The sequence below is a fragment of the Podarcis vaucheri genome (assembly GCF_965113315.1).
Source record: "Podarcis vaucheri genome assembly, chromosome: 10".
In the NCBI taxonomy this organism is placed as follows: domain Eukaryota; kingdom Metazoa; phylum Chordata; class Lepidosauria; order Squamata; family Lacertidae; genus Podarcis; species Podarcis vaucheri.
This window is the reverse complement of record NC_138748.1, coordinates 36844660-36867187: the sequence shown is the minus strand read 5'-3', so window position 1 is coordinate 36867187 and position 22528 is coordinate 36844660. Positions and strand designations below refer to the sequence as shown.

The following is a 22528-nucleotide window of genomic DNA, read 5'->3' as shown; positions in this document are numbered from 1 at the left end:
TAGGTCTGACTCAATACAAGGCCACTTTCTATGTTCCTATTCTCCTTCCCAAGATAGATACAAGACTGTCATTGCTGACAGTTTGTCATTTGTCGTTAAGAGAACTATTCTTTAACAAGAACTCAATGGAGCCTTTTCAGGCTTACTTACCGCTTCAGTGTGTATTGGATGCACTGCAAAGAGTAAGGAAGCAACCAAACTGCTCCTGTTGTCCAAGAAAAGCTTACAGACCTTGAGGAAGACAATACAAACAGCTGCATGGAAGATGACGTTCAGGAAGTGGTAAGAGACAGCATTTAACTCGCTGAACAGGTAGTTCAAACGGAACGTGAGCACAGTGAACGGCCTGTATGACTTGTGACTTCGCTCCTAAAAAACAAAAAAAACACAGACCCACATGTAGATCGAACTGGGGGGGGGGGAGATATATCCATCTTTGTGGTAAAATAGCTCAACTAGAGCATAAAATAAGAAGCCCAAAAGCAAGATGCATTGCAAATAGTTGAGTCTTCCCAAGAAAGCAGACACCATAAAAGAAAACCTCCCAACATTCAGAAAGGTATTGCTCAGATGCAGGCTTCACAAATATGGTCACTAGCGGCAAAAAACCCTACCTGAAGCAATACAGTCATACCTCAGCTCCTGAACCCTTTAGGAGATGACCATTCTGGTTCCCAAACACCACAAACCCAGAAGTGAGTGTTCTGGTTTTTGAATGTTCTTTTTAGAAGTCGAACGCCCGATGGAGCTTCCGCTGCTTCCAATTGGCTGCAGAAGCTTTCTGCAGCCAATCAGAAGCCGCGCTTTGGTTTTTGAATGTTTCAGAAGTTGAACGGACTTCCAAAACATATTCTGTTTGACTGCACACACAAATCCCTGCCCCTGAGACTGCTGGCCATTGTACAGAATTCATAAGAAAGCCTCATACTCTACATTAATAAAGCTCAGCACAATGTGAGACCTTCCCAGCGCTCTCCCAAGTCTGCTGGCTTGCGGAGAAGACTCGAGGGAAGCTTGGGAGGTTCCTTGATGTCCTTCTGAGCTATGGATGCATTCACCCCAATTCTGCCTGTTCAGCCCAGTAGCATAAAAAAAGAACACAATCCAACTCCCCTGCAAGTTTATGTCCTTGATTATTTGTTTACTGCAAACCTTGCAGTTTTGCAGATGGGGCTTGGTGTCTAGATCATACAAGCAGAGCCCTGCAACAAACTGCTGAAGATAGGAGGGCTTCTGTTCGGGGTTCCAGCCACTCTTTCCCTTCTCTGTCTGTGCCTTGTTATATCTTTGTTCCACTTCCTCTTAGTGGCCCCATTCCATTCCACTTCCCACCTGCTCTACAATCCCGCACTCAACCCAATCAGACAGCAATCCATAGCCATTGAGTCCTTACTGGTGGTTTTGTTTTTTTTAACTGACATTTTTGGTGCTCCTGCAAACCTCATGGTTACCTTGCTCTGCCAATACCTCCCATCTTTTTTTCTAAAGGTCTGTTATTTTGGCAACATTTGTACAAGCTCATGAAGTCATGAATTGGACATAGAGAAAGTAATATTGCTCTTCTCTTGGAACTACAGCTCAATGTCCCTGTATTCCTTTGTGTCCAGGGATAAGCAAACTTTTTCAGCCGTGGGCCAGCCCATTGTCCCTCAGACCTTGTGGGGGGCCGGACTATATTTTGAAAAAAAATATGAACGAATTCCTATGCCCCACAAATAACTCAGAGATGCATTCTAAATAAAAGCACACATTCTACTCCTGTAAAAACACGCTGATTCCCGTACCGTCCTCGGGCCAAATTTAGAAGGCGAATGGGCTGGATCCAGCCCCCAGGCCTTAGTTTGTCTACCCATGATCAAGACTGTGAACATATACATTACAAAATAAAGTTTATGGAAGGTATAATACTAATTTTTCAGCTTTTCTAAAAATCTCATTAAGATCTTTAAAGTTTGGGTGTTGTGAGCCACTGGCCTACTTCAGATAATTATACATCAGCTTAGTAAATGTAAAGGTACCCCTGACCGTTAGGTCCTGTCGCAGACGACTCTGGGGTTGTGCGCTCATCTCACTCTATAGGCCTAGGGAGCCGGCATTTGTCTGCATACAGCTTTTGAACAAAGTCCCTTCACTCCTCCTTTTGCAGGAGTAACATCTAAACCAAGAAATTTCTAAGAAGCCACCATTTCCCAATCTGGGAAGGTTGAGTTACTGGTTTCTGAACAAGCCAAGATCTCAAACTAGTTCAAACTGTGAAACGATCTGGTTCGTTTCAAGTCTGGTACCCCTACTTTCCCAGTATGGGTGGAATGGGAAATCATGGTTAGAGATTTCCTGACCTAATTGAAGCTTGCAAAATTGGAGGGAAGGGGATGCAGACACAGGCAAAAAAAACCTCAGTCAAAAACCCGTTTAAGCCAATATATGATTGTCCTAATGTGGCCAATGTTTCAGCTCAGCAAGACACTTTAAAAATGCTGTCAACATTTCTACAGGATGATAATCAGTTACCTCAGACATAGGAGTCCCCCAGAAGTCATTCAGGAAGAGATTTTTTAATGGAGTAGAAGGATGCAAATCTTTGTTGTCCAAAATGGCTGAAACGTCGTCAAAAACAAAGCCACAAAACAGGCTGTTCCAATAGCAAGCTGCCACCACTCCAACTATTAGTGCAATTTCCTTTAGGTTAACATAAGCCATCTTCTCCGGAGCTCTCACAAATTATAGCTGTGGAACAGATTCAAACATGTCTTAATCTTTTCCCCCCCATAAAAATCGGCATTTGCAAATCAAAATGGCTAATTTAACTAGCACAGCCTTTGCCAAACTGGTGCCCTTCAGAGTGTTTAAATCCAAGCCATATATTTCAGTGTTCTCACCTACTGGTATTTTACCAGTGCGGTCATATGAATGGTGCAAAGGAGAAACCTACAAACCTGAATCCTGAGACAACAAGAGGAGTCAGGGTAGTAGCGTTCATCCCTGTTTTAGGTGCAATCCCATACCTGGGAGTCAGCCCTACTGAACACAAATGATGATTCCTTATGAGAATACAAACTTAAGATTGAGCTGCTAGATTGAGTTTATAAGAATCATAGAAGGAGAGAATTGTAGAGTTGGAAGGACCCTGAGGGTCATCTAGTCCAATCCCCTGCAAAGCAGGGATATTTTGCCCAACATGGGGCTTGAACCCACAACCCTGGGATTAGGAGTCTCATGCTCCACCAACTGAAGTATCCCAGCAGTAAATAATTACTCTTAGCTCACAGTGCTATAGTTTCATAGCTCTGTCTCTTAACCACTGTACGGTGCTGGTCTCCAGAAGCAAATTTATGGAAAATTCAAAATATTATTTCACTAGTTGTTGCTTGTCAGGGTTTCAGGTCATTTCCCACCTCCATCAGTGAGATCAACCACATTATAAAAAAACAATATGGGGATTAGTTGCAGATAGTGGCTTCTATTAACAACCTGGGGTTCACATTCTGATCTCAGGAACAAAGAGACATGCCCCAAAATAACACAAAGAATGCCTGCTGCTAAAAAAAAAAATCAGTTATGCTCTTTATATTAGAAGGAAACAACTACCCAGATTTTATCTAGGGTGTGCATGTAATAATTTAAAGCAGTATGAACCTGATGACCAGCATCTGCTAAACATCTTTAATAAAATCTTTGACTTACGTTTCAAGCACAGTATCTCTTCATTTAAGCATTCCCTTCTTTAAAAATCTGTTTTGAAGTCACTGTGACCAGCACTGGATTTTTATGGATCTTTACTAGAAAAACAGAGAATAATAATAATAATTATTAGCAAGATAGTTAACATTTTGCTAAAAGAACTGTGATTTCCCCATACAGTTACAAAGCCCTCACACCCAGATAGTTGAAAGCTGACAAAATATATATTTTAAAATACTGCAAGGTCTAACAAACAGGATCGTATACAAATAATCGTATATACAGGAAATAATTTAGGAAACCACTCTTTAAATTACTTCCAAAACCATCTTCTGTTTCAATGCCTAAATAGGGCTTTCCAACTGGCAAACGGAACCCAATTAGTTTATATCTATTTTATAATTGATTTTATAGATGTAAATAGCTTAGAATTCAACTTGGCATATAAGCAGTTTATACATTAATAAACAGTAACTAGTAACATTTGAAGATACCTGTTTAACAAACTTGGTCTCTAATATATCAGAACTGGTATATTATTGTAGCATGTTACAATGTACACGTTCCACATGTACTGTACAGTTAAACATTTAGGTGGAGTGGGGAGGAAGTTTTTAGCAATTCCCCCTCCCTACATCCCATAAATCTGCTCCAGAGGATTGGGGGAGTCCCCAAGGGGCAGCAAGGGGCAGCGGAAGTTGCTAAACATTGCTTGCCTTCCTCTTCTGCTCACAAAAGCTTTAAAGTCAGTCCTGAAAGTGTGTGAAGAATGCTCAGAAGAGGGATCATAAACTCAGAGGTTTAGCCCATGCTTCACCTAGAGAAAATTCAATTTATGTCTGACTAGGAGAAAAAGGTCAAGTTTTACAAAAGTGAACAATATACCTATACTGCTTTAATTTTGCACAAAGTTCACATTTTCTTTGTGCATCTTTTTTTTTTGGGGGGGGGGGCGCAGAGTCAAAAATACACAGCATTCATAAAGATCTCTGTGCAAGAGCTCTTTGCCATTCACCTCACTGATCACAGCCAGATGCATATATGTGCACAGAGCAATCTAAAGCACCAGTATGAATATGAGAGTCTCTCCATTTGTGCAATGTTCTGCTTGCCTATTTGCAATAATATTTTAAAAATTGTCCAGTAGCACCTTAGAGACCAACTAACTTAGTTGGTCTCTAAGGTGCTACTGGACAATTTTTTATTTTTTTAATTTCTTTTGACTACGTCAGACCAACATGGCTACCTACTTGAATCTTGCATATTTGTGTCCTTCAGAACTTCAGGTGAAGTATTCATTTCCAGTACAGTACACATTTATGTTATGGAATAAAAAATTGTGATGTGGGGTGGGAATTTTCTAGCGCTTTGCTTTTCCATGGAAATCTGTCCATTTTTTTGAGTTCATTGCTAATCATTCCAATTGCAAATACAGTATTCGGCAACCATTTTTAGCTTAATTGACTCAGTATAAGTAAAATAAACATGTTATACTAGATCAGTGTTTTTCAACCACTGTTCCGCGGCACACTAGTGTGCCGCGAGATGTTGCCTGGTGTGCCGCAGCGGCGGCGAGGAGAGGCCGCCCAGCGCGGGGCTCTCGCCGTCTGCCTGCCTGGCTGCCTGCGAGCTTGGCGGGCAGCGCCTCCATCCGCAGCGCCCGCCTCGCGGCTCTCATCTGTTTAACCTTGAAGTCCCCCCCCCGGCACGCTCTCCTTCCTCGGCGCTCCAAGCGGCGCTCCGGCTCCGGGGGGCGGAGGAAGAAGCTCCCGGGCTCCGGCGTGTCCTCCCAGGAGAGCGCCACACGAGAGCCGCGAGGCGGGCCCTGCGGATGGAGGCGCTGCCCGCCGAGCTCGCAGGCAGGCAGGCAGGCAGACGGCGAGAGCCCTGCGCTGGGCGGCCTCTCCGGGGAGCGAGAGGCGCCGAGGAAGGAGAGCACGCGGGGGGGGGGACTTCAAGGTTAAACAGATGGACGTTGTGACCACAATCAGTTTGAATCCCTCTTTTTTTTCTAAGAAAATAAACATTTTACTGTTTTTAGGTATTCTCGTCTTATACCCATTCATGCAGTCCAGTGTGTTTAAAGAATAATTGGGTAAACAGGGTGGAAGCAAAGCACCCCTTTGGAATTATCCTGTGGGAGGATGTTATTTTAAAGCACCTGTGTGCCAATGTGGGATGTCTGTAGAGTTTATTTTTCCACATTATAAAAATATGATACTCTCTCTTCTCAAAGGCAGATGTAATATTTTTAACAAATATTGTCATGAGTAAAAATAAGCCTAAGGTTTTTTTTTAAAAAAAGTCAAATTTTCGCCCACTAGGCGGGTGCCGGACTGTGTCCACCCTATTTCCCATCTGTCCTGGATGGGATCAGATGAGAGCGGACAGGCGGTCCGCTCTCATCCGATTCCCCATAGAGAGCAGCGGGGCTCTGACATCTCCCTCTCCGCACACAGTGGTGGTGTGCCTCGTGATTTTTTTCATGAAACAAGTGTGCCTTTGCCCAAAAAAAGGTTGAAAAACACTGTACTAGATTACTCTCTAGGACATTATAAATTTTTCCATGTAAATTGCTTCAATTTACTTAGGAATGTTTTCTATGCCAACATTTTCCAGAAAACACACATCCCTAACATTCTACAGCAGAGAATTAAAACACGCTTAGTTGGTTCTCTCTCTCTCTCTCTCTCTCACACACACACACATTTGGTGTGATGCATAGGTGAGAAATCAGAAGACAGTGAATGTATCTCACACTCTGGGAATTAGAAAATAAAAACAACCAAACATCAGAAAGTTCACAAGCTGTCAGTTAAGATCTCCAGAAACACACTACAGAGGAGAAAAAGAAAAGATGAAAACCAACAAAGAGAACTCTGTCTTCTTTTCTTCCTAGTGCTATTTAAAGAGCAATTAAATGGAGACCTGCCTGCCATAATGCACACAGAAGGGATGCAATTTTTATGTCAGGGAAGATGTCGCTAGGATATAGGCACCCAATGGGAAATGGGCAGGCTTTTGATACAAACTAAAAGGTGTATTTAGGAGTCAAAATCTACATTGAAAATGGATCATTTCTAAAGAGCTAGATGCAGCTAGATTCTCCCCATTATTAGTTTTTTAAAAACAAAAAAAAATCTTATTAAAGTTGGTATACGTGGTTCTCCTGATTTAATCCCAGCAACAACCCTGTGAGGTAAGTTAGACTGAGAAGCAATGATTGTCCCACGATGAGCTTCATGGCTGAGTGGGCATTTGAACCCAGGTCCCTCAAGGTCCTAGTTCCACACTTTAACCACGAGAGAAAACCATTCGGCATCCTCAACTAGAAAAGCTACACAGACTCCTCTTGAGAAGACTACCTTTTGATCTGCCCTCATGGACCAAGTTCTCACTACAGCAGGGATGGGCAACCTGTAGGCCTCCTAAGGTTGATGGCCTATAGCTCCTATCACCCCAGATCGTTGGGCATGCTGGATGGAATGGTGCGAGTTGGGAGTCCAACAACATTGGGAAGACCACAGGTTCCCCATTGCTTTCCAAGAGACTGGGCAGGCAACTGAGCCTTCATATGCCCCATCTGACTATTAATATCAATCAAACACCTTCACTGTATTCTTACTGGCACCTGCTAGAAACATTCTTGTTCAGAAAAACCTACCCAGACGTTTAGAAAGCTGGTGCAAGTTTTAATTTGTTTCAGTCTGTTTTTGTTTTCACTTTTTGCATGTTTAAAACTATTGCTGTACACAGTGGTACCTCAGGATGCAAACGGGATCCGTTCCGGAGCCCCGTTCACATTCTGAAGGTAACGTAAGACGCGACAGTGCATCTGCGCGTGCTGCATTTTGCCGCTTCCGCACATGACGTCATTTTGACTGTCTGCGCATGCGAGAGCGGCGAAACCTGGAAGTAACGCACTCCGTTACTTCCGGGTCACTGCGGAGCGCAACCCGAACGCGCTCAACCTGAAGCATATTTATCCCGAGGTATGACTGTATATATATTTTTTAGTGATAATATCATTGTTGCACCTTTTTTGGAAACCACTTTGGGTTCTTTTCTATGATCAAGCGGTATATAAATTATATGAAATAAATAAGTAGCTGACAAGGTAATACTTCATCCCTAGTCATGTACATGGACTACTTGTGTATTGGAGCACGCACACAGGAAAGGTCTCTAGAGACACAGAATGTCGTATTTCCCAGTGAATTTACCTTTAGCCTACTGCAGAGAACCTGGAACAGACAAGGATTTCCCATGAGTCAAGGGAGCAAGGGAATCTTTTGTTTACATCTTCAGCATCTTACCCCATCTTGCTAACTCAGCTACAAGTGATTTCACAATTCGTCTCAAATGAAGAGGGATTATGCAAGAGCAGGCAACTGGAATTATACCACTAGTTTTGCCCTTTTTTAGGCCTCAAGGAGAATGTTTGCAACTGAAAATATAGTTTGCCTGCAAAGGTGAAGGAATTTTTGGGAGTCTCCCCTTCAGTAAAGGGTTTGACCACCATTGCACAAAACTAATTTAAGACTTATGATCACTTAAAGAGTTGCTTGTAAAAACATCAGCTGGACTTTTTCTTTGTAGCATCTGCAGATCTTGCATGTAGCCCAACAGGTGTTTCAAACATAGCATGTTGAGAAGATTAGAAAGAGACTTGTCAGGCCTGCACTGACCCTTTGGACATTACAGAGATGTCCAATTCAATTCTTCAATTCTTTCTAACATCCAAGGTAACGATCTCCCCAAATGGAAGGGATCTTGGCTAACTATGAGAAATAAAATGTGTTAGGAAAAATGAGTCATGGGTCTGGCTCATCCCTCTGTAGATTCACTCGGACAGCTCATGAACCACAGATTACATTTCAAATGACAATGCTGAGCACCAATGCCCTATGGGAGAACAGAAGTGTCTGGACATATTGTTGCACAAAACTAGATAATATAACTAAGACAATGAATAGATCATATAGGGCAACTCAAAGATGTAAATCATCCTGAATTCACTCACTGTGAACAGAAAGATGTGTGCTACAAACTGTTTTGAGGAAGAAGCCTATTGTGCACTTGCCTTGTTAAAATGTGAACGGTGAAAGGTTGATTTCTTCAAAATGTGATAGTCAGACTTTTGCCTGCAGCCCAACAACTGAAGCACAGAACTCCAACCTTGTTTCAGTTTCACTGATTACTTGGTTTCTAGGCTCCTTTCAAAGCAACAACTCGGCCCTTCAGTAGTTTTGGGACTACAACTCCCATCATCCCGAGCTAACAGGACCAGTGGTCAGGGATGATGGGAATTGTAGTCCAAAAACAGCTGGAGGGCCAAGTTTGGCCATCACTGCTAAACAGTCTTGAACCTTGCTATCTCAAGAAGGGTCTGTTCCAGAGCTGCTGTTCTCTATGCCAACATCTTGGGTGGTTATGTGAGCAAGCATGAGAGACAGAGCCTTCTTGGCAGTAGTGCTTGGACTATGGAGTAACTTCCTGATGTCTTTTTATATGGAAACAAAACATGTTTGATCTTAGCAGGTTTCAACTGTATAATTTCTGCTGCTGGGTCTTATTTTTGATTGTTGCTTTTTGACAGGATTGCTTTAAGTTTATACTTTGGATAAAGGCAAAAAACTGGAAGATCTAGAATGCTGACCTTTATTATGGTAATCTGACAAATATAGGAAGATGAAGTGCGGAATTGTAATATGAATCCATTCTCCACACCTCATTGAACATAGTTATCAAAATCCAGAGCATCACACACCTAGAAACATTTACAGTATGAGTTTGAACTGCTGGCAAACTTGTTTTCTCCTGCTCCAGAGGATAGGAACTGAACCAATGGCTTCAAGTTACAAGAACGAAGAAAGAAGATTCCAACTAAATATCTGGAAGAACTTTCTGACAGTTACAGCTGTTCAACAGTGGAACAGGCTCCCTTGGGAGCTCTCCTTCCTTGGAGGTTTTTAAGAAGCGACTTGATGCCATTTGCCATGGATGCTTTAGTTGAGATTCCTGCCTTGCAGGGGGTTGGACTAGATGACCCTCAGGTTCCCTTCCAACTGTACAATTCTATGGTGCTTTTGTTTTTAAAATTCAAACAAGCAACACAGGAAATGATCTCATACTGAGTCAGTCCATCTTGCTTCTGAATGCAAAGCACTGCACTACAACCCTTCCCAAAATCTTCAAAAGGAGTTTGTGATATGGTGTGGAAATCCATTGTTTGGACTGGGGCTTGAATCACCACATCCAGTTACGGTACGGTATATTAAAAACATCTTTGTCGAACTGGAGTAGAGTCAATTACTACTTTTGCAACAACCATTTGGCATTCTGCATCGCACTAATTGCTTTAAAATGTTTGTTTGTAAGGTAAGCAAGCTTCTCTCTGAGCATAAAAAAGCAATAATGCATTTATAAGAGAGCTTTGATCTTTTTATTGGTTCTTAAAGAGAGAGTCTGGGAAGTGACAAGCTGAAAATATCAAGAATATTCACATGTAACAGATTATTCCTTGTCAGGCTTATGCTAACAAAACAAAAAAAAGACACATGAATAATGAAAGAAGACAATTAGAATGCCTTTGGTTCAGTATTGTTGAACATCCCAATTACTGGACTGTTCTTTACTCAAGCTGCTCAAGGCTGCTTATGATAAGAGGTCAAATAAAACAAAGCAACATTGCAGATGGGGATAAGCAGTCAGAACCACATTTTGCCTCAAAGTTTCAGGCTCCTCCCCCCCAGCTCATAGTCTGTAAATGGTGAATAGATACAGTATAGATACAGTCACCAACAAACATTAAACCTTTCTAATAAATTATCTATGCAGAAGGAAAGTGATACCCAAGTTTATATATAATTACTGTGTGTGTGCTTGGGTATATGTTTCCTCTACCCTCTTCCTATTCTAAAATGAGTTTTGTTGCAGCCTGTTCTCAAAAGCATTCCTTAACAAATGTTACAGCTTGTAAAATAACAAAACATAACAGCAGTCACTTTACTCTGCATTGCTACTATCTACTTGATGAAATCAACATCGTAACGAAAAACGCCACGCGTTACAGTAGTTGTAAGGTTTGCTCATAACTTGTTACACAGTAACTGGAATCTCCACAGTATAAATACAGAGAAAGTAAGAGAAAGTAGCGCTTAAGCCCCATGTAACCAATCGTTTCACTCAGTTGGAACTAATGTGCAGCCATTTAACTTCGCTGCAGCTTGAGGGTGCAATCCTAAACTCGTTTACTTCCGGAGTAGATCCTATGGAATGCACAAACACTTGCTTCCGAGTAAAGATGCACGGGATTGTGCTGGGCCTACGGTGCACTAATCAGTTGGGAAACACTTAGGTTTTCCCATGGGGCATGTGCAACTATTTTCTTGCACTATTTTCTACACAGAGAGCACTTTCCTCTCTGCCCCGCCCCCCATCACGCCCATGATATGCACGAAGAAATCCACGACTTAACTCGGGGGTCTTCACAAGCGTCACGTGTGAACACTCACGCTATACACCGCAAGCCTTTCCTTCGACCGTATCTTAGCAGTACATCCTCCCACCTTAAGGGAGACCGCGAGCTGATGAATTGCACGCGAGGTCCGGCGCAATTCCAAAAGCAAAGGCGATTCATCCCTACATCGGGTTGAATCCTGTACCTGGCATGGAAGCTGCAGCGCTCTCCTCGAGAGTCGCGCAAGAAACCGCACCGGGCAGAACCAAGCACCCCCGCCTCTTCCCCTCCGTCCCTCTCCCGTCCCCGTCGCGTGGGGGCCAGAGAGCCAGCCGCTCTCTTCTCTCAGAACCCCGATCCAAGACCCTCCCCGCAGCTTTTAGCTGCGCGCGATCCTGTACCTGGGTTCGCCTGGGATGCACACGCTCTCCGCCATGTCTCGCTCCGCTGGTGCTTCAGCCGCACCTCCCTGGGAAAACCGAACGCGGGGCGAGCGAGCGGAGCCTCCCTCCCGTAAGTGCGCACGCGCAGACACTTCCCCTGTCACCCACGGAGCTCGGCAAAGGATGCTGGGAAGCCCGACTCCCTCCCCCGGCATTCCAAGCGGTGGATACTCCGCCGACTTCTGCCTCTTGGCCGGCGCGGAGCAGCCTGGGATATGTAGTCCTCCCCGTGGCTCCCGCCCTTTAGCCTAAGATTCCTTCGGCGGTATCTTTTCCCTGCTGAAGGCCACGGCATGCCGTGAACAAGCATGCAGGCACGCTCACTCGGGAAAGCGCGCCTGCCCTTGTTCAGTGCGAAGTCAGCCTCAGCGCGCGCCACACCGCGGCTGTTCCTTTTCGGTCCGTTCACCCCAAGGCATGCCGGGACTTGTGGTCTTCGGCTGGGGCATGATGGGGGTTGTAGTCCCGCGGGAGTTTTGACTCGGCTCTCGCTCCAGTTAAGAAGATCCGGGTTCTTCCGGCTGAGGGCGAGCAGTGTTTGAGGGCGTCGCCTAGCAGCAGCGGCCTGCTCCGCCTCCTCGGTGAACGACTTGAGGAAACCAGCGAGCCAGAAGGAGGGAGGGATGTTTTCGTGAACAAATAAACGCGGATTAACGTCGCCTGCACCTGGCGGGCGAGGCGGGGCTCCGGAAGGGGGACTAGCGGCCACTAGGCTGCACTCCTCGCTGACCGTTTGGCTCCGAGAGCGGAGAGGCGTTTCCTTGCCTGGGGAAACAAATGGCTGCAATCCTCGACCCGCTTCCTCTGGAGTAAACCTACTGGCTCACTGCGAAGCGCGCAGGAGAGGTTGCGTGGAGCCTCCGCATCCTAGGTATCCGGGGTAAAAAGGCTCATAGCTTCGCTTCCTTTCCCAGCTGACCCAGGCGCTTTCGAAAGGTTTATGGCGAAGGCCTGTGTGTGTGTGTGTGTGTGTTTAAACTCCTTTTAGAGAGTCTTGTAGTAGACATTGAAAGACCAGCCAATCTGTTAATCTTTTCTCCCCCGTGAACTATAGGTTCAACTATATACCTCTATATAGCTATATACCTATAACTATATACCTCTATATACCTCAGCTATATACCCCCGTGAACTATAGGTACAGCTATATACCTCTATAGACTTAAGGTGTGCTCGCTTGAAAGTGTGTGCGCTTCATGACCATAGGGGTTGTGGCCTTGAGCCCACTGCATCAGGTAAGGACATAAAAAACGAGCCATGCTCACCTGGCACCGCATCCTGTTCTCACAGGGGATAAACAGGTGTTTGTGGGAATCCGGTAAGCAGGATCCTTGGCGCAAGATAGTCCTCTCCCCTCCTGTGGTTCCCAGCAATTGGTTCTAATGCCTCCAACTGTAGCAGCAGAGCAGAGTAACATATCCTGACTGGTAACCATGAATGGTTTTCTCCATGAATTTGTCCAGTGTTCTTTTAAAGCCATCCAAGCTGATAGCCATCACCGGTCTCCTGTGGGAGCAAGTTTGATGGTTTACAATGTTATCCTCACTTGACGGATATGCTACGTTGGATGAGGGATGGAAGTGGCATGTGGAAACCTCACAACTACTGTATGAAAAACAAAAGGCACTGTCTGTACTTTAGGGTTTTCTTAGCAGCGACTCTAAAGTTGTGGTATTCAATCCCATGTGAGATCAACAAAGCCATGCACTTATGCCGTTAGTTGTCCTTTCCCTCTCTTGTATGCTCAGGAGAGCCCCTCCTATAAGTGAGTGCTCCTCCTGAACTACTCCTAGTACAGTTAGAGATTTTAAAAATGGAAATGATGCTGAAGCACTTGAGCACAAAAGCAAGAATGTTTTGATTCTAATAATGACTTGTTTTGTGTTTCTGTTTATATCATGAACATAATGTCTAGTAAACTTTTGCTTCCTTTGTAAATATCTTTGTAAATGTCTTTTGCTTCCTTTGTAAATATCTTTGTAAAGGGAATGACTACCTTTGTGGATATTTTCATGTCTTCTCAAAATACCTTTCTTTTTCTTTTTGTACAGAGATAAATGAACATTCAAGATGGCACCCATTTTAGAATGGAAGAAGGTTATGAGAGTAGATCCTGATTCTTTACCTCGTCAGGAGGAGCTAGCAGATACTTTGCTGGAGATGTTGGCTAAGGTATTTTGAACAGTGAATTGAGCATTTTATGTGAAGAAACTAAATGGATATAATGCTTAATATTAAACTGTTTAATAGTAATAAAGTATTTTGCTTTTATCTTTAGGTTGATGGAAGCGATCTGAAGGATGAGAACCCTGAACGTTTAATTCAGCTTTTTAAAATTTCTCAGTCACTAATGAGGGTCAGTACTGATGCGTCCTAATTACTTCTAAGAAGCAAATTTTGCATGAGCTTTCCATTCCAGGCTAGGCAGCAATGCAGAGTCTTATTTCCTCCATCCTAGGGCAAACTCTCTGCTTGCAGCCTTTCCCCTCCAGCCAAGTCAGCAGGTGCCCCCAACAGTAGTAAGTGCAGTTGTTCCTGTCAGGGGCGTGGCAAAAGTCCATCTTGTTGCGGAAAGTCAGTCTTCTTCACTTAATCTATAGTGGAAGTTCTGATGTTTGTGTCACAGGGTAATTACTGTTTTTTTTAAAGGGATAAATTATAATTTTGAGGTGAAACATGTCATTTTGGCCTGCCCATCTACAGTTCCTTTGGTTGATAAATGCAGTTAGGAAAAATGTGACAGAAATGCTTTTTCATAGTTAATGCAGTAGTGCAACCCTCTTGAATGCTAGTGACAGTGCCCTGAGTAATTTGAGTTTTGTCCTACTGGTCTACAGGAAGGTGTACACCTGTTGAAAGATTCCCAGTCCTTAGTCTGAATAACCCTGTTAGGAAACAGTCTAATTTCCCTGGAGTTTTTCTTCTGGGTCTTAAAGTTTTCTACCCAATTCCTATGTCAAGTGTGAAAATGAGAAAGTTTCTTGGTTTCTGATGCATAGTATAGTGGTTTCTTTTCTTTCTTTTTTTTTGAGCTAAGGATTGCATGGATCCATTCCCAACCCCACAGGAGCTGAAAAGTGGGCATGGTCATTTTTCAAAAGGGCACATTTGGAAATAGCTGGATGAATCGCTCCCTGTTGCTTGCTTTATATGATCTGCTGAAATTTATAACAGATGCATTCCTCCAAACTAAAACCTCTGCTTGCTTATATTGTGTTTACTTGTGTGTAGCAACATGCATCTTCTTTTAGTGTACATACGGTAATCTTGTAGCTTCATATGTAATTATTTGTTCTGGGCACTTGTCTTACTTCTATTTTTGTTGTAGATGAAAAATCAAGAAGTAGAACTGGCATTGGAAGAAGTTGAGAAAGCTGGGGAGGAGCAAGCCAAATTTGGTACCATCAGTTTTTTGGATAAGTAACATACACTTACGTGTACACTTGTATATTCACAATTTTCAGCAGGGTCAGTAGACGATGATGGAAACTTCCATTAGAAGTTAAAGCATATTTAAGTTCCTGAGTTCAGTTATTTATAGTGACAGTCCATCAACATGTGATTTGCCATTTCTCCTCTATTGCTTGTTTTATTGTTTTCAAAACTATGTAAAGAGTATTTTTTTTACAAAAAGTATCATAATGTAGCTTCAATTTCGTTGTTACTAAAATTTGATTTAAATAAGTCACTCATTGTAATGTTAGTAGAGGTTGCCACCAAGCTTATTGTAGATTTCATTTGGAGGCTTATGGGAATATATTTTGGTAATTTTGTGTGTCTTCTTTATTCTAACAGAAAATCAGTTAAAAACTAAAGTGATGAAACTGGAAAAGGAGTTAGAGGTATGCCAAAATGTAAAGTTGAATTTTATACTATTTATTGTGTTCTTGGTGGTACTACTTGATGTATAGCATTATTAAGTTATTATTTTTTTAATGGGCATTGGCAAAGCAATCCTAATGAGAGGCAGGGCAGTGGTGGAGTGGAACAGCAAGTCCACCAATACATTCCAAGTCCTGCTGGCTCGTTCTGGCCAGGGCAGAAGGAGTGGGAAAGAACATATTTTCTGCTGTGCCAGCCTCAGTCTGGCACTGTTGAGGGGTTCAATGATTGCCACCTTTACGAGACCCAAACCCCACTGTGGAACATCCCAGCTTCATACTGGCAAGAACAGCTGGTGATAGCTTTCCCTGTGCCTGAGGAAAGTTTAGCTTCCCTTCTGTGCAGTCTCCCCCTGGAGGATGGAAGGGAGGAAACTACATATAATCCTAACCCCTTCCAATCATAAACATTGTAGAGGAGAATAGGATTGCATTTCTAGTCTATATTTTTAACATTTGATTTGATTAAACATAAACAGAACATTTGGGGACATAACTATAATTGTAAGTGTGTAATTCAACCTTTTAAAGTTAGATACTTTTAAACCGTGTCCTGCAATTTCAAAGGGCAAATGAAATAAGCAGGACTTAAATTTGCTTAACTGTAGGAAGGTCAGACCCTTATTGGTTGAAATCACAGCTATTTTGATCACAGGTTTCATCTGTAGCATAGTGCTTTTAGAATGTAGCAAAGGAAAGTTCCTACTGCACGCTATGACAAAATCACTTTTCGATTTTCCTTCATGTATTAAACATAGTGGGAATGTAAAACAGCTAAACATATATAATTTTGCATAGTTAGTCCTTTAAGGGGATGCGGGTGGCACTGTGGGTTAAACCACAGAGCCTAGGACTTGGCGATCAGAAGGTCGGCGGTTCGAATCCCCGCAACGGGGTGAGCTCCCGTTGCTCAGTTCCAGCTCCTGCCAACCTAGCAGTTCAAAAGCATGTCAATGTGCAAGTAGATGAACAGATGGGAGGGTAAATGGTGTCTCCGTGCACTTCTCTGGTTCGCCAGAAGCGGCTTAGTCATGCTGGCCACATGACCCAGAAGCTGTATGCCGGCACCCTTGGACAGTAAAGCAAGGTGAGCACCGCAACCCCAGAGTCGGCCACGACTGGACCTAATGGTCAGGGGTCCCTTTACGTTTACCTTAGTCCTTTAAAGCATACCTTTATTTTAAACCATTTGAATTTTTGAAGCTGAAATACGCTACAGTACAAATATTAGATTAAAGTCAGGTATAACCTGACTTTTCCCAACTTGTGCAGAATGAATGAATACAAAATGTTTGTGTGTGTGTGTGTGTGTGTGTGTGTGTGTGTGTGTTGAAATGTTGATTAAAACAGTTCTGTACTATCCTGCTTACCTTAACTGGAAACACATTCATAGCTTGTTATATTTTAATGGTGTTTTAAGGCAGCACATCGATCTACTGGTGTTCGTGATACTCGCTTTTTGCGTGATGAGATCCGTCAGCTGGAAAGGCAGATGGAACAAAAAGACAGAGAGTTGGCAGATATGGAGAAGGAGCTGGAGAAAGAAAAGAAAGTCAATGAACAGGTATGCAGTATTTTAAGTAGACATCTATAAAACTGTGGAAAGTAATATAAAATTGAAGACTTGTATTGAATAATAGCAATAGAAATGGGAAAAAAAGTTAAAGATGTATGCATTTGCACAAAACAGAGGTTGTGAATACACTATGAGACCGGGAATTTAGAAATATACAGTGGTACCTCAGGTTAAGTACTTAATTCGTTCCAGAGGTCCGTTCTTAACCTGAAACTGTTCTTAACCTGAAGCACCACTTTAGCTAATGGGGCCTCCTGCTGCCGCCGCGCCGCCAGAGCACGGTTTCTGTTCTCATTCAAAGTTCTTAACCCGAGGTACTATTTCTGGGTTAGTGGAGTGTAACCTGAAGCGCATGTAACCCGAGGTACCACTGTAAAGCAGCGCAGTCTTGTACAGTTTTAAGAGGAGCAAAGGGATGAAATATTTTGTTCTCTTCAATCCCTTGCCCCTCCCCAGTGGCAGCAGTACAGAGGGATCTTGGCATTGGAGCAAGCTGTGAGGGGAGAGGGATTGGCAATATGGTGGGGGTGGGTTGGCAGGTAGGCTGAGATCAGTTGAATTCGTTTAAGGAGCTGTGAGGGGATGTGGGCTTTGGGTGAGTTGTAAAGGAAGTGGACTTGCAATAGCATTGAAGGATTTGTTGGGGTAGTTGGTAGGAAGGGTTGATGAGAAATGCGAGCAGCAGCTGCCCTCCCCCTGTGTGTGTGTTTGTGTGTATCTATTTACCTACCTATCTATGCATATATAATACAATATTTACTATTCATGTACTCCAGGAGTGTTGATACTTCTGGAAAATATGCCTTCGTTTTGTACTTGATACATTTTCCTAGCTAACTAATTTTGTTGTTTTAGCTTGCTCTTCGGAATGAGGATGCAGAAAATGAAAACAGCAAGTTGAGAAGGGAGGTTAGTGAAGACCTTTGGAATCAATGTTTGATTGACCTTCCCTCCCATGCATGCAGCTCTCCCTCCCTCCTCTGGTTTAAAATAGTATTTTAAATAATTTAGAGTGAGACTCTGTTGTAGGGCGGCAAGGACTTGTGTTACTAAGGAGTATTTTCTGTTTCATAGGTGTTCTTTATAACCTGCTTGTTTTCTTTGTCTTACTGTCACAACTGTTTTATCAGGAACTGTACTTCTAACCTGCTGTCTGTCTATCATTTCTTACCTCTGGCTTGTATCCAAGTCCTAAATATATTTTTTAAATTTAGGCCCATTAATTTGGAATGATTTAAATCACTGCGATGGGTGAATTCTGATGCAAGGAGAAAGGAAGTCCTCACCTTCTTGCACAAAGACCTCTCACTTTAACTTATTAGCCACTGCCAACATAAATTTCATAGCATTACGCTGTTAATGTGTTTTTTTGATGTTTCCTGGCCAATTATGAACAGCTCTCTTCTTTTTACTTTTAAGCTTTCCTAAGTTATATGTTAATTAGCCTTGATTTTCTTTCTTATTCTACTCTATTTCCTTTGAAGAAAAAGCGAAGAAAAAAGAGGGTGAGTATTCAGCTTAATAGTTTGTAGGATTATTGGATATATTTGTGTGTGATATTGTAGTTTGTTTCAGATACTGTAGATCACACATTGACTTGTGGCATTTGTTGGCACATTTCAAATGCTTGATTTGTATAATTTTCCCAATTCCTCCTGTTTGTCTTATGCAGAATGAACAACTTCGTCAGGATGTAATTGACTATCAGAGACAGATAGATACACAAAAAGAAACGCTTCTTTCACGAAGAGGAGAAGAATCAGATTACAGGTCACAGTTATCAAAAAAGAACTTTGAGCTTGTCCAGTATCTAGATGAAATTCAGGTAAACTTAAAGGGGTTGCCCTTGTCTTGTCTTTATTTTCAGAATTTTGAATCTAATATAAATCTTCGGACTGTATCATTCTATCTAGTGGACTTTCGGAGTCTTTCTTGTGCCAAGGATACTTAGTTAGGAATTTGGGTTATTGTGATGAGTACTTCACCTTTCAATAATTAGAGAAATTTGTGACAGTGGTGTTTTAATTTATTTTTATCCTGCTTTTCTACAATAATGACCAAAACAGCATATAAGTATCAGCATATTAAAAATTATTCAATTTTTTTTTTGCTGTATATTGATATAATCAGCAGCACGAAAATAACAGAAGAATTTAAAACATCAGCATTCAGTGAATTTTGTATCTTCTGCTGATATGAAGATGGCATCGCTCCAATTTTTCTAGATGGACACTTAGGATATGGCTCTTAAGATCTCATGATTATTAATGTTGCAGATGGCTTTGTTTTAGACTTTGGGGCTAAGAAGTAAGTGAGTAATATATTTCAGTGGATTCAGCAGTGGTTGTCAGTTGTGGTGGTCTTGTGGTAAAAATCAACCCTACTTTACTTGGATCCAGGGTTGGCTCTATCAGTCCATTTTGGAGTTTGCCGGAGCTGGCCTTTTTCAACTTTGAAATGGGTTTCTCATTATAAATATTTTACTTTTAAATTCGTAGAGTTTGACTGAAGCTAATGAAAAATTAGAGGCTCAGAATCAGGAAATGAGGAAGAATCTAGAAGAATCGGTGCAAGAAATGGAAAAGATGACTGATGAGTACAATAAAATGAAGCTTATCGTGCAGCAATCTGACATTGTTGTGGACCAACTAAAGAAGGAAAAGGAACAGTATAAGTTTCAGGTAAAATGTAACCTACCTTCTTTCCAGAAGCAGATTAGTAAAGATACTGTACAACTATAAAAGACCTTAAAATTGGAATACAATGGACCAAAACAGAAAAATCAAATCAGAAAGATGACACATCCTGTGTGACCACTGAGTGATGACAAATTGATCATTAAATAAGTATTTGATTCAGTAAGCAAAAAGAGTAAAAACTGGATAACCATTGATTCCCTTTGTTAATGCATTTGGAGTAACACACTCATAGCTTGTATTTTCATACGTCATATTTCATGCATCATATATCGATGGTACCTCACAGGTGCATGAGTTAATGGAGCAACTTAAAGCAAAGAATGAAGAAGATGACCCTCTCATGGCAGCTGTGAATGAAAAAGTGGAAGAATGGAAGGTATTACATATCTTATTTCAGCTACCTTTTAAGATTTACGTTTTGTTGAAGATTTTCCACCTTACCATATTCTACTTTGCAGGGAATCTTGGCTTCTAAAGATGAAGAAATCATTGAGTATCAGCAAATGTTGTTAACTCTGAGAGAGAAGCTGAAAATGGCCCACCTTGATGCTGACAAGAGTAGCGTTATGGCCCTCCAGCAGGTAGTTTTCTCTCCAATAAGAAGAAACCAAACAAATATTTGTGTTAAACATTAGAAATCTATGCATGAGTATAGAGTACAACACAATGAACAGAAGAAGTTTACTTTGTGTCCCTGTTTTAGAGGGGAGATATTGCAGTAGTCCAAGTAGGAGATAACTAGAGCATGCACCACTCTGGTGAGACAGTCTGCAGGCAGGTAGGGTCTTAGCCTGCGTACCAGGTGGAGCTGGTAGACAGCTGCCCTGGACACAGGATTGACCTGTGCCTCCATGGACAGCTGTGAGTCCAAAATGACTCCCAGGTTGCGTACCAGGTCCTTCATGGGCACAGTTACCCTATTCAGGACCAGGGAGTTCTCTACATCTGCCTGTCCCTCCAAAACAGTACTTCTGTCTTGTCAGGATTCAGCCTCAATCTGTTAGCCACCATCCATCCTCCAACCACCTCTAGACACTCACACTAGACCTTCACCGCCTTCACTGGTTCAAATTGGTTCCTACTTACAGAGTAGGTTCACTGGTTCACCGTCACTGGTTCCTACTTATGAATTATGAAACCTAAGTTTCATTTGGAGGGGAAATCTGATGACTTCTCCACGTGTTAGGATTTTAATAGGTGTTGTAGACCAAAAATGTGTATCTGTTAAAACAGTGTTTCATTTTCTAATGAGCTGCATGTATTAAAACTTACTATAAACTCAGCTGAAACATATATATATCTTTTCCAGCATGAACTATACTTTCTTTCACTTGTTTACATTTTATTATGTTATAATCTTATGTTATACCCAGCTATGTCACACACTGAATAGACACACTGAAATCAAGGAATTTAAACTAACCTGAGATGATTGATTTCAGTGGATCCACTCCAACTATAACTAATGGTCTTCATACACGAAACATTTAGCTCTGAAGTTGAGGGTCACTATTAATCAATGGGGCTGTGGCCCTGTTTGAAAGCATGCCAGCTTCTTTGCCTGTTCCTGCCTGTGGGGCCTTCAGCAATGAACGGCAACCTCTGGCTTATCTTTTGCTTGTACTTTCTCCAAAAGCGCAGAGTGAGGGGGGTGGTAGCACTTCTCCCCCCAAAAATCTGTGGACCCCTGGAAAATTCTTATACTATAATTTTAATGTGGAAACTTCACATGCATGCACGGTGCACCCATAGTAGCTAACATGTGGCTCTTTGGCATATGTTACCCTGGAGTAAATTATGAAAAAAACTGTTGTATGCAGTTAAAATGTTAGTTCTGTTTTCATATAACAGTATAAGGTAAGTAATATCTGTCTGGACCAAAGTACAAATTAAATTGAGTTTAGCTTTAAAAAGTTCCTCGTTTTTATAAAGATGCAGGATGTGCATTTTATTTTTACCTCTCTGCTTTTATTTTTGCTGCTTTTGCCTTTCCTTGTCGTTCTTCTAGATAATATCAGAACTCTATGTTGTAAGTACTTCTGTTTTTCTTTTAACATTGATCTTTTGTTTGTTAATGGCTTACTATCAGTGCTATTAATTAGGTACCAAATTATATTTTTTCAGGGTGTGCAAGAAAGAGACAGTCAGATCAAACTGCTCACGGAACAGGTTGAACAGTATACGAAAGAGATGGAAAAGAATGCCGTGCTTATTGAGGACATGAAAAGAGAACTTCAAAAAGAAAAAAGTAACTTGTTTATGTGTTTTGTGTAACTTTAGCCATATGTTTTGACTGGATTTGAAACTGATTTTATAACCTGGTTAAGACTCAAGTTTGGTTAGTGTTAACCATGATTCTTGTCTGTGCTGAACCCATTTATCGTGACTAATACTGTGGATTTTGTGCATGAGACAAGAAAGCACATACTCTTGTGGACCACTACTGAGTGGGAGCATTATGTCTGCATGGCCTCATAATGATACATTTCAACCAGTTGGAGGGCCACATGCAGAGGCCAGTCCTCTGCAGGCCACTTCCACAAGTGGGCCAAACCACCCACCAGTCAATCACCTGAGTTAATATGATGTCAGGTGATTAAAACTTCAAGCCATGGCTGTGAAGGAGGATTCTTCCTTTCCTAGTAGCTGAAGCTTTTGCCATGTCTGCATCAGAAGACGTTAGGTATGGGAGAGGTAGGTATTGGTTTATTCCAAATGTCCTGCTGGATCTAATTAAGCCCAGAGGTTCCCTACCAATGGCCTGAACCTTTTATGGATATTTCATT

General features: G+C 42.0%; 2 protein-coding genes across 3 annotated transcripts in view; one reads left to right on the top strand and one right to left on the bottom strand.

Moving 5' to 3' along the window:
• TMTC3 (transmembrane O-mannosyltransferase targeting cadherins 3) overlaps window positions 1-11741 on the bottom strand; it is a 34670-nt gene extending 22929 nt beyond the window's left edge. The window contains exons 1-4 of one of the 2 annotated variants that reach the window (XM_082240976.1): window positions 11545-11741; window positions 3685-3779; window positions 2512-2727; window positions 151-369 (exon numbers count right to left, since the gene is read on the bottom strand). In XM_082240976.1, coding sequence (XP_082097102.1) covers window positions 151-369; window positions 2512-2700 — 408 coding nt within the window. In that variant the 5' untranslated portion in view covers window positions 2701-2727; window positions 3685-3779; window positions 11545-11741. Of the gene's footprint in view, window positions 1-150; window positions 370-2511; window positions 2728-3684; window positions 3780-9340; window positions 9402-11544 lie in introns of those variants that run through there. The other variant, XM_082240977.1, reaches the window with a different exon arrangement.
• A 323-nt stretch (window positions 11742-12064) lies between these two features.
• Window positions 12065-22528, top strand: part of CEP290 (centrosomal protein 290) — a 51961-nt gene continuing 41497 nt past the window's right edge. Inside the window, exons 1-13 of the mRNA XM_082240931.1 lie at window positions 12065-12466; window positions 13638-13758; window positions 13865-13942; window positions 14915-14984; window positions 15382-15428; window positions 16888-17031; window positions 17899-17952; window positions 18716-18868; window positions 19542-19724; window positions 20029-20118; window positions 20201-20323; window positions 21751-21771; window positions 21867-21990. Coding sequence (XP_082097057.1) covers window positions 13657-13758; window positions 13865-13942; window positions 14915-14984; window positions 15382-15428; window positions 16888-17031; window positions 17899-17952; window positions 18716-18868; window positions 19542-19724; window positions 20029-20118; window positions 20201-20323; window positions 21751-21771; window positions 21867-21990 — 1189 coding nt within the window. The 5' untranslated portion in view covers window positions 12065-12466; window positions 13638-13656. The remainder of the gene's footprint in view (window positions 12467-13637; window positions 13759-13864; window positions 13943-14914; window positions 14985-15381; window positions 15429-16887; window positions 17032-17898; window positions 17953-18715; window positions 18869-19541; window positions 19725-20028; window positions 20119-20200; window positions 20324-21750; window positions 21772-21866; window positions 21991-22528) is intronic.